Source organism: Chaetodon auriga, chromosome 7 (genome assembly GCF_051107435.1).
Source record: "Chaetodon auriga isolate fChaAug3 chromosome 7, fChaAug3.hap1, whole genome shotgun sequence".
NCBI classification, from domain to species: Eukaryota; Metazoa; Chordata; class Actinopteri; order Chaetodontiformes; family Chaetodontidae; genus Chaetodon; species Chaetodon auriga.
The window spans coordinates 6,204,031-6,214,919 of NC_135080.1; the positions used below are offsets into that span (position 1 = coordinate 6,204,031).

Below are 10,889 nucleotides of genomic sequence, written 5' to 3' on the forward strand. Positions count from 1 at the left end.
TCAGTCAGGTTTGGTGAATTTTAAACTATAGCTTGTCCTGTATGTTTGTTAGTATATATTAATGCAGTTAGAGACTGGTGACCGGTCACATGGATCCTCTGCAGGGGTTTTCTTTGTCGCCATAACTGAATCCTCTGCTTGTCACGTGTGTGTATTACTAAAGCACTTTCTTGTCATAAAGTCACACTGTGCAGTATTTACATACCCAGACAGCATAATGTTTTTATTCAGTCAAAAATGTGTATTTCTCTATCCTCTATAGACTATACTGAGACGTGCCATGACTCACAATGTGGCCGTTCCAGCTCCTGCAGGATCATTTTACACCTGCAGCTTTTTAATGTGAATAAAGTAAAATCAAATTACAGCATTTCCCCTCTGTGATGCCGTTATTTTGAAAATATTTAATTGGACCCCTGTAAGAAAAATGACTTTTCACTTGATGACATGTATTTGCACAGTATTCATTGTATGTGAGTTATCATTTAACACTGAAAGGAATACAGGAAGAGAGGCTGACTTTAGTCCCAAAAATGGAGCATCTGACCTAAGGCCACCAAATTTACCATCCTGATACATATGGGGATCAACCCTTGTTAAACAAAACCCTGGATCTCTGACGGGGGGAGGGCAGTGAGTCAGAGTCAAATGTCCCTCATGCTGAAGATAAAAGAGATCAAGATCTAGCTGCTGAGTCGGGCTTCTCACTTCCACCTGCAAGGTACTGTGATCTGATCCAGTGTTATTTCAGCATATGACACCGTGACTAAGCCTGGTTGTCAGTTTCATCGAGCTTTTATTGTGTTTTCGTAGGATAAAGGTCAGCATCGCACGCCATGAACACAAAGTAACCACTCTGCATCTTTATGTTGACAATGTAGTCGAACACATTTGTGCTCAATGCTTAAAGTGCAGGAGAGGGAGACTGAAGTTAACAGTCAGAAGAGTAAGTATCGTCTTGACATGCAAAGCATTTGTGATTTTTAACTGACCTCATTGATGCTTTTCTTTTATTCTCATTATTTATTGTAACTATTTGTGTCATATTTTAGTTTTGTTTTTTTTGTTTTTTTTTAATGAAATGTGCAATAAATAACAAAATGGGGCTCAATTTGCTGCCCAACATGTTTCCTACATACATTTTATGTCACTGAACGTTTAGTACTTTTTAACAATTAAAGCTTCTGACATTTTTTTCTCCTTTAAGTTTTTCACCAGATTAAACAGAATGGAAAGCAACATGACAGTTTCAAGTGACATCCTAAAGATCCAAGGCTTTGACATACCTCCTGAGTTCATGTATCCTCTGTTTTTCCTACTGCTGTTTGTTTACTTCACCCTGCTCTTTTCCAACATTGGAGTTCTTCTTCTGATCATCACTGAGAAGAGTTTGCACCAGCCCATGTACTTTCTTTTTTGTAACCTGTCTGTCAATGATCTGATAGGTAACACCGTCTTAGTGCCTCAGCTGATGGCTCACATCATTTCAACAGAGCGGTTTATCACCTACAGTCAGTGTGTCGTTCAGGCCTTTTGCAGCCACACGTTTGGATCGGCTTCACACATGATTCTCATCATTATGGCCATTGATAGATACGTGGCCATATGTCACCCCTTAAGGTACAGCTCAATAATGACCACCAAAACTGTGATTGGGCTGTCAGCGTCTGCGTGGGGGTTGTCATTAGTGCTGGTGTCTGTTCTGATAGGTCTCACAATGAGGCTGTCCCGCTGCAGATCAGTGATACAAAATGCTTATTGTGACAACGCATCACTGTTCAAGCTCTCCTGTGACAATGTGTCCATCAACAACATCTATGGACTGTTTTTCACCGTGGTGCTGTTCAGCTGCTCAATCGGAGGCATCACTGTCACCTATTTCCGGATAGCTCTCATCTGCTGGCTCAAGAAAAACAAAGAGTTGAATAACAGAGCCCTGCAGACGTGTGCCAGCCACCTCGTTCTTTATCTCATCATGCTCTGGTCTGGGTTTCTAACAATCATATTGCACCGTTTCCCAGATTACCCAGATTTAAGGAAGATCGCATATATTTTATTTCATGTGGTCCCTGCTAATTTAAATCCAGTCATTTATGGCATGCAAACAAGGGCATTGCGGGATAAAATTATCCAAATACTGCAAAGAAAAGTAACTCCAACCTAACGCCTTCTGTCTTTTCTTCATACTTTTCTTGAGGCTAGAACATAAACACACTGTAGGTGACTGTTTTCCCTTGTTGGACCTGTTGTGAAGCCTGTCTGTATCTGAAACACAGATGTCTGTTTCAATTGAAATAATAATTACAAGTTCTTCCCTGTTTTGCCAAATTTTATGCTGTTTATGAATAAATTAGACCTTCCTCTGATTTGCAAGTCACAGTTTCAAACTCACAGGAGATTATTGTGGTAAAGTGTGAAGACAATAAAATGATTGTCCCCGGCTCCTGTGTGTTTGACCCCCGTACGAGCTCTCTACCGACACCTTGTGTCTTAATCCTAGAATAACATCAAGGACCTTGTGTGTTCTGTTACTAATTTTGATGATTGCAAAGTTCATGCAAATCGCTAAAATCACCATTTTCTGTTACTATACTCATGAGCTTTTAATAGTGAGCATACAAATGGAAAATATGTGTGTATTTCCTTTCACCGAGTTGCAGGTATTATGGTAATATTTCATGTATTCATTGTTAACAGCTTATTACTATAAGTCAATACTGTGTTTCACTACAGTGCAGCAGTAAAATATGAAAATATGAAAACCTGTACTTGTGTGTATAATATTGTGCATGTAATTGCATAAACAATAACCAACAGACATTCTACGGTCCTAAAACTGCAAATAATGGATTTTCCATCCATTTAAAATGGCCAATATTATCAGCTGCTTGGGTTTTTGTTATTGTTTGATCTATTAATATGGATTAGTGATATATGTTAACTGTTTTAACTCAATTTTACTATTTTAATGACAAATTAAGGTGACATAAGCCCATACAATGATCTTCAAGCTCAAAATAGTGGGTAGTAGAATTCTATAAGATTAGGCTGAATATATTTCTTAATAAGGAGAAATTTACTCAATATTCCCAGAAATACTGTCCTTTCTCTACCGAGGATGTCATTCAGACTTGTGGGCTGCAGAAACTTGGATGATCGCTTGACGAAGGCTCAACCAGCGTTCTCAATAGGCCTGGCAGTCTGAGAAAGTCTTGTCTGAAAATCAATTCTGCACTTCTCTGACCTTGAGCAAAAACTGATTCCAACACAGTGGTACTGATGAAGCATTCCTCTTTCCTTTGGCTTCAGATTAAAGAGTCATGGCCCATTGCAGCATAAATACCAGGGATAATACACATCAAGAGCCGAGCAAATGGCGGCGATCCCGGGGATTTAACAGATAATCCATGCAAGTTACGCTGAGATGTTGTTTTCTCTTGTTCTGTACAGAAAGCTGGTTATATTTCTTAACACACCAACTCATCTGTAAAGTTGGGACTCTCTCTCGATGGATGTCATGATAGTGAAAATAGATTTTCGGACACAATGTGTCAGTGTTCCTCAGGGACACCGTCAGATCAGAAATACGAGATCTGATATCATATTCTTGTCTCTGGTCTTGTCACCGACTGATTAAGATACAAAGGAATAAACATTGCTCTACAGAAACTAATCAATATTTTATTTATTTAAAAAGCACAAAATTGCTGAAATCCCATCAGTAGAAAAATTTATTGATTTGCACAGAGTATCTATTTCTTGGTAGAGCTCTGTAACTTTCACAGCACTGGGACGAATGCTGGGGAATACAACTTGTCAACAACAAAACCTATAAACAAGAAGCTTATCAAAGGTCTAATTCTACTTATAGTGAGGACTGCAGTAAGGGCGATGGCATGGCCTCCAGAATAAAGCATTTCTAAACGTTTGGAAAAAACATAATCTGAGCATTCATTAAGTCTTTGGACATGTATATAGATAGACAGTAATACTTAAAGGTGCAATGAGTAAGAATTTTCTTTTAAACCGTTTAAAAATACAAAATTATTGGCAGTGTAAATAATATAAATCTGTATCTTATTGGCGTGGTCTTTGTTAATGAAGCGGCAGTTTGCGGTTTCTGTGGTTTTTTGTTTGGAGGATTAATTTTGACAGGTGGTCAGATCTTACATATTGCACCTTGAATAGATCCTGTACTAACCTGTGTTAATCTCTCTGTTATGTACACCTATTAAAAGTGTCACTGAGAGCAGCCTCTCAGTTCTGCAGTTAGATGGCTTTGCCCATGATGAGAAGGCTCATAAAGAACACCATGATGAAAAATAACCACATGAAGAAGCGGTCTAAAACTTTGGCGACCTTCTTCCACTCTCCAGTCCTTTTCTGCGTGGCTCTCTGATCTCTGTAACAGTTGGCAATGTACTCAATGTTACGCAGCAGCTGCCTCTCGTTGCTTAGGGTGCTGCAGGAAACCTCTCCGTCACTCACACCTCCCTTCCTGCATCTCCTCTGACCCACTGAATCTCCACAGTCCATGCTCATGAACATGCCATTCTTCCAAGCGCTGTAGGAGTTGGTAGGATTCTTCCCCATTGAGCCTAATGGACTCATCATCTGATCCATGTCTTCCTTCTCCTCTGTGGTCATGCAGCCCACTGTCTCCTGTCCTCTCTCTGCTCTGAAGACGCAGTCCTCTCTGCATGGTCCTGCCTGACCATTCATGGTGCAGTTGTTGTTCTTTACAGGTGGAGGCTCCTGTTTCTCCGGCTGTGGTGACAAGCAGTTCTCCCCGACTTCATAAACAAAACACATTCTGGCCATGTACTGCAGGATGACTTTCTTGGCCCACTTGGGAACAGGCTTGGCGTCCGGGCCACAGTGGTGTATGTTCATGATGAAGATGGTCAGGGCAGTGGAGGCAGTGATCATGGTCATTGTCGCAATGTAATACTTTCCTGTGGAAGAAAAGAAGAAAATCACCATAGAGTTAGACCACACAGTCATGACACATATTGGGCTTTGACCCCATTTTATTGCCCCTACCAATAAGTGGCACATTCTCAGAGGGTGGCATGATCTCTGCAACCAACAGCTGAAAGACAGTGAGCGCCAGCATCACAGTGACACCCAAAGACACCTTCTCTCCAGAGTCAGCAGGCAGGTAGAAGCCCAGCGGAGCCAGGAACGAGATCATCACACATGGTATGAGCAAGTTAAAGACATAAAAGGATGCTCTCCTCTTCAGCTTCAGTGTGTAGGTCACATCAGGGTAAGGGTCAGCGCAGCAGCCGTACTGAATAATGTTCCTCTTAGCCGGCATCCCCAGCACCTCCCACTCCACATTATCCACCAGGTCAGCCAGGTCAGCACTCTCCATGGCGTTCAGGATGTCCAGCTGGTTACCATTGTAGGTCCAGGAGCCGTAGGTGAACCTACACTGCTGAGCATCAAAGGGGAAGAAAGACACATCCACTTTGCAGGAGCTCTTGGTGATAGCTGGGGAATCCCACATTATCTGGCCATCGTGTCGGATCACCACATTGGTGTCCATGGAGCCAGTGAAATGGTCATCAGCACTGAAAGACAAAGAAAACTGGTCTGGAAAAACAAATTGGGTGTTTGCAAAAGGATGTTCTGGATACCCTGAAGAGCAGAGAGTGCGTGCAGAATGATTTGAGAAAGACACTTGACCAGGATACAAAGGCACAAGTGCACCAACTGAAGGAAGAGTCAGCCCTGTTTGGAGAGTTGCACTCATTCTTCAGTGTTGTGTCTGCCTTTTATATCGTTCCAGTAATGCATTTGTTTGTATTTACATGTGTTAGCTGTGGTCAGTACATAGTGTGAGCTGTTATCAGGTTATAAATAGTTTTACTTCTGGTGTATAAAAAGCAGACAAAGGCCTGGACACTCCTGTAAATAATGGCTTTAAGGAATATTCAGCTTGTGCCTTTTATACTGACCAACAGGAGCCATAAGAATTAAATGATTAACCCAATACCAGTCCGACCTACTTGTTATATAGGACTATATCAGGTCTCCATACATAACTACTAGGTATGCGGATGGTATCGAGTCCATCGTAATCATCTTTATTCCATTTGAGGTATGCATCAACCCACACTTGCCGTATCCATAAATATGCAGTCAAAATTTGGTTTCGCTCATCCTGTAAGAAAATTATAGAAAATGAGTACCAACAACAGGAGACGTTTTGAAGGTGAAACTGAAATATGATGAAATGTGAGGATGTCATCGCTGAGCTAATGCTGTTGAGTGGGCATCTGCACACATTCTTCTCAGTCTGTGTTGTTTTACCATGTCGATAATTTGTGAGAGGGTAACCTGCAGGGTCACATTCAGTATGTTGTCTGTGTCCTCCACAGGCCTCAGCGCGCTCGTGTAGTTGGTGAATAAGTCATTCAGGAGCTTCTGGGCATAATTCCCATGAGCACACCAACAAGCTAAAACAAGGAGAGACACAACTCACGTAAATGTTGAATTTCAGTTAATTATGTCACATAACAGTTTTCTTCTTGTCGGGACAAATTGAGTAGTTCCATTTTCTGGCCAGTGACGGAGTGAATGGATGAGAGAAAAGGATGAGAGACATGACAGATGGTGGAAGAGAAGAGGGGATGTCGGGATAGATTGCCCTTCTGTAAAGCTCTAGAAACAGATCCGGCAAATCTGCCATAATGGACCAGCATAATGCACCAGCAGAGACTTTCTCTGTTCAGTCTGTGTATGTGCAGTTTTAGCATGTGTTCCCTGAAGGCTTAATCCACGGACGTACAGTATCAAAACGAGCCAGGAACAGGGAGGTCAAACATCCCTGTGCTGTGAAAACATTAAGGTGATTAATTATGGAACAAAAGGGCATTTATAGGTACAATTGTTTATGTTTTATAAGGAAATTGTTCATACCATCTCTGTATTAGTAATTCAAAATTACCAGGAAATCTGAGAGGACATGATGAATAGTTTTAAAAATGGAAACATTGCAATTTATATTCTCACTGGAGCTTGTTTCCGGTGTCAACAATGGATTTGTTCTAGCCAGATGTTAACCCTGAAACACTGTTCAATAAAGCCTCTGGTACAAATAAGGCCTGGAGGATTATGATGCTAGCAAATCCCTCAACAACTGGCTGCAAGTTTGCGGACTCAGGGTGGCGGTTTGCCTGAAAGAGCACCGGGAATCTGTGAAGTAATGGATATTGAGACAACAATACAATGAAATACAGCTCGTTAACTGTAACTTATGGAAAGGTTCTTCATCATCATCATCATCATCATCTTTGCTGGCACAATGTTGATGATGTTTGAACTGCAATTAACTGCAGGCAAGATAAAAAAAGAAAAGCTTATATTAAGTCAACATTTGAAATCACATGAGACAAAAATAAATGGAAACTTACTTGGGAAAATACTGACACACAAAAGCAAAAGAGAGAAAGTTTGGATTCTCCATCGTTGCATCTTGCTGACACAAATTATCTCGACCCAAAGACCATTGGAGCTGCTCTGTGGCTAACAAGTTTCATTCCCAGAAAAAATCAAAAACAGAGAAAAGAAAAGAAAAGAAAAGAGAAGCAGTCTGATGTCGAACGCTGCCGCTCTGCGTTTGTGCGCTGCGCCACACCATCCGGCGCACAGACTCGTACAGGGAGGAGAGGCGGGGCGGCAGCCGCGTTAACCCCGTGCACACAGGCCATCACTCACAGTAAGTTACACACACGTGCGGCATGCTTTTGACTGGATTTGTCGTGAAAGACTGAGAAAATCAAATCAAAGTCGCTCGTTTGTTCTGTTGCAGCACCACGGAGAGCTCCCACCTCCACCCTCAAGCAATACACCCGCATTTGCGCGTTTTGCTTTCACATTGTGGCGCATTATTAAATAAAGAGACACATCTTAGACATGAATTACAATGAGGGCTGAGATCTGTACATTATTTTTCATAGGCGGCTCCGCCCAAACGTGGCCACCTCAGCGCTCTCCTCCGCTCACTTTCCCTTCCGGGTGCTGATGTTGGTCACGCACTGTTTTCCTCCTCGCACAGGGAAGATGCTGCAGCCGCCGTCCTCTTGTCCTCTTCTGGGTGCGTTCGCCTCAAATTTCGTGTCGCAGGGATATAATATGGCTGGATGATCCCCAGCATTTTGCACCCTGCTGCTGGTATCTGGAATATTCGGGTCCATCCTGCAGCCTGATATGATGAATGCTATTGTAATAGCGTGTGCATTGACAGGCCAAGTACGTGTAGTTTGTGGTAGCAAATGTTAAACAGCACCCACACCTAGTGGAGGTAGGTTGATCTCGTTCTCAGACTTCAGATGTCTACTAAATGCATGCATATTTATCAGAATCCCCCCAAATCATTACCAATCTCCATATTTATATTCATATATTAGAAAATCCTGCAACATGAATTACACTCGCCTCCTTTGCAAAGTTAATGTTCTTAAATCAGACTTTCTCACTGTTTCAGGCCATGATGCTACAAGGCTCAAATATCTTGGGGCACGAGAGGCCCCTGGTCATCAGGATCTCCTTCAGCACCTGTGTTCTGGGTACTGTGTGCCTGCCTCTGTTTGGACTAATAACTTGTGTCTTCATATCGTCTGTTTTTCATTTTGAGGACTCTACTGGTACACATTGCCAGGTAATGTCCTTATTTCTCTGTTTATTTCTTCCGAGGCTGCATGCATTTTTGAAACCATGCTAAATAATAACTGCATGTTTTCAGGTTCCTAATTACCTGCCATCCATCAGTGCCTCAATAAGCCTTAGTCCTGAGTGCCACATATGGCGGTTCTGCATCGGGCTGCACTCAGCACCGAGGTTCCTGGTGGCGTTTACCTACTTCAGATTTTACAAGATGCGTTTTGCCTCGAGGTTCCCTGAGAGACCGCTCAGCTGCCTGAACTTGGCCTTTTCTATTTCTGAGAACCTCGGCCTCTTGCTCCTCACATATGTATCATCCAGTGAAACATACTGTGAGTAATTCATATTTAAGGTGCTTTTATTGGAGCTTTTAAGGAGAGATGAGAGGATAGGTTTGGTTTATGAAAATTGCAACTAAAGCCTAATTTCTATTCCAAACAGCAAAGTGTTATGTTTTCCGTTGTCTGAAGTACGTGCAGACTGTAACAGGCAGCTTGATGCATTGATTCAAAGTTTAGCTTTCAATTATTATCCTTTACTGACCAAATTTCCCTCGCTCTTTGTATATTTTTACTCTCCAGTTGTACATAAGGAAGGTTTTGTCCTCTTCATTATCAGCTCCCTTATCTACATGCTGATCACCTGCCGTTTATGGAAGGCTATTAAGAAGTATTCATTAAGTCCTGAGGTGAGAAATCACACACTGCACACTGAAATCCCTCGTGTCATTTGTAGTATTTTAGTCCAATTCAGTATTCCTGTTTTTTTCTCCTTTAGGACGCCAAGTCTCACCATTGGAAAGTGCGTTTCTTACTTCTCAACGTATCCTTCTGTGCTTTTGCCGGATTCTTTTATTGGAAACACAATGTGTACTGTGAGTCAGGGAGTAAGTATTAAATCAGTTTGACCTTTTGGGTTTAATCTGGAAGGCTTGTTAACAGTGCTTCATATATGTCTATGTTATCCCCCCGTTCCTTCTTTTCACAGGTTATACACTTTTTGCCCTGTTTGAGTATCTAGTGGTCTTCTCCAACATGGCCTTCCACCTCACAGCAGTGTGGGACTTCAAGAGCCGGGAAGTCATGGTCATTTCATCGTCTGAAGATAAAGACTTCTGACTAGAAACTCAAGGACAAAGTGCTAGATGTACAACCACTCAACCACTTGATCAAAACAGCGTTGGTCCTGCTCAAGAGGAAGAGTGGGATGAAGGCCTTTTCCATATATTCCCATAATAAGAGCTCTTGAGTCCTATAGAGGGTTTAGTTGCCAGACAGGTCTGAACAAAAACTATGCACATGTGCTATTGTGTGGTTTATTCAGTTAGCTGTAAGTGCAGTCTTTGCCTCATTCATGCATGCCTTCGCCTACATACTGGATTTTATGTAATGTGAAATTTCAACTTTTGTACAATTCAGATAAAAATGTGTGGTCATACTGTGTGAGTGCCAAAGTAAAGTGACAACTCGTCCAGTGTGCTCAGCTTTCATTTTGAAAAAAAAGGGGGGGGAAGTCTATAAATTATTATTTTTTTAATGAAAACTTTGATGAATGTATATAATACAGTATATTGTTATACTTGTGATTAGATAGATTATTTTATGCACCACTGTGCAGTGCCCCCATCCTTACGAGAGAGTATGGTAAATCTACTTGAAATATGATGCTTACATATGAGTGTAGGCTAGATACCCCACAGTATCAATTTGATTATTTCACATCACACAAAACTATTCAAATCTGTCAAATAAAACCGTCAATATCTAATTTGTAGCAGAATTATACTAAACAGTATATCTCATATAAATATGATTCCACAAAAAGTCAATAATCAGCATATTTATAGGCCTTTTCCACACCAGAGGCTTTACCTTGTGAACATGTGGGGAGAGCACAGGTGGTACTAATAACATCAATGATGGCTGTTGAAGTGTCACAGTAAGCCATGATGGTGTGACATTTAGCACGCACAATACCAGGACCCTGAAAGTGGAGTAGCTGAATGTACTTCAGCCAACATTAATTTTATTATCCACACCTTTGCTTTTCATTTTAAAAGCTCCTCTGTGAAAACGCTCATTATTGGCGAGGCCTAATGACAGATACACACTGTACAAGTATGCTTTAGTTGGTGTATTACTCCTTTAACATGTCAAAAGGGCCCTCGCTTCCGGTGTGTAGCGGCTGAAACAATCCGCTAGATGGCACACTTCACTAAA

The 10,889-nt window shown here is 41.5% G+C and overlaps 3 protein-coding genes across 5 annotated transcripts; 2 read left to right on the plus strand and 1 right to left on the minus strand.

The window, feature by feature from the left end:
* The first annotated feature begins 1,228 nt into the window (after positions 1–1,228).
* LOC143323502 (olfactory receptor 52N4-like) lies at positions 1,229–2,164 on the plus strand. The gene has a single exon (XM_076735374.1). It carries the CDS (start codon positions 1,229–1,231, stop codon positions 2,162–2,164), a length of 936 nt encoding a protein of 311 aa, XP_076591489.1.
* Positions 2,165–3,718: 1,554 nt separating this feature from the next.
* chrna10a (cholinergic receptor, nicotinic, alpha 10a) lies at positions 3,719–7,974 on the minus strand. Its single transcript, XM_076734478.1, has 5 exons — positions 7,422–7,974; positions 6,319–6,464; positions 6,015–6,169; positions 5,044–5,576; positions 3,719–4,955 (listed from the first exon to the last, which is right to left on the minus strand). The coding sequence occupies exons 1-5, from the start codon at positions 7,480–7,482 to the stop codon at positions 4,270–4,272; spliced, it is 1,581 nt and encodes a 526-aa protein (XP_076590593.1). The 5' UTR covers positions 7,483–7,974; the 3' UTR covers positions 3,719–4,269.
* On the plus strand, positions 7,592–10,146 carry LOC143322983 (acyltransferase PGAP2-like). Of its 3 annotated transcripts, XM_076734480.1 has the most exons (7): positions 7,642–7,726; positions 7,968–8,104; positions 8,495–8,668; positions 8,753–9,002; positions 9,252–9,358; positions 9,448–9,556; positions 9,658–10,146. In XM_076734480.1, exons 3-7 carry the CDS (start codon positions 8,498–8,500, stop codon positions 9,786–9,788), a joined length of 768 nt encoding a protein of 255 aa, XP_076590595.1. In that variant the 5' UTR covers positions 7,642–7,726; positions 7,968–8,104; positions 8,495–8,497; the 3' UTR covers positions 9,789–10,146. The 3 variants fall into 3 exon arrangements, with proteins under 3 accessions (XP_076590596.1, XP_076590595.1, XP_076590594.1); XM_076734481.1 differs by lacking the exon at positions 7,968–8,104 and having other exon boundaries at positions 7,592–7,726; XM_076734479.1 differs by lacking the exons at positions 7,642–7,726; positions 7,968–8,104 and adding an exon at positions 8,175–8,311.
* The last annotated feature ends 743 nt before the right edge of the window (positions 10,147–10,889 follow it).

Excerpts from the sequence above, each read along its gene's own strand:
- LOC143322983 (XM_076734481.1), top strand. The coding sequence starts at position 8,498 with ATGATGCTACAAGGCTCAAATATCTTGGGGCACGAGAGGCCCCTGGTC. Across the intron at positions 9,359-9,447 it reads AGTATTCATTAAGTCCTGAG|GACGCCAAGTCTCACCATTG; the intron begins GTGAGAAATCAC and ends TTTCTCCTTTAG. Across the intron at positions 9,557-9,657 it reads TGTGTACTGTGAGTCAGGGA|GTTATACACTTTTTGCCCTG; the intron begins GTAAGTATTAAA and ends TTCTTTTCACAG.
- LOC143323502 (XM_076735374.1), top strand. The coding sequence starts at position 1,229 with ATGGAAAGCAACATGACAGTTTCAAGTGACATCCTAAAGATCCAAGGC.
- chrna10a (XM_076734478.1), bottom strand. The coding sequence starts at position 7,482 with ATGCAACGATGGAGAATCCAAACTTTCTCTCTTTTGCTTTTGTGTGTC. Across the intron at positions 6,465-7,421 it reads GTGTGTCAGTATTTTCCCAA|CTTGTTGGTGTGCTCATGGG; the intron begins GTAAGTTTCCAT and ends TCCTTGTTTTAG. Across the intron at positions 5,577-6,014 it reads GATATAGTCCTATATAACAA|TGCTGATGACCATTTCACTG; the intron begins GTAGGTCGGACT and ends TTTGTCTTTCAG.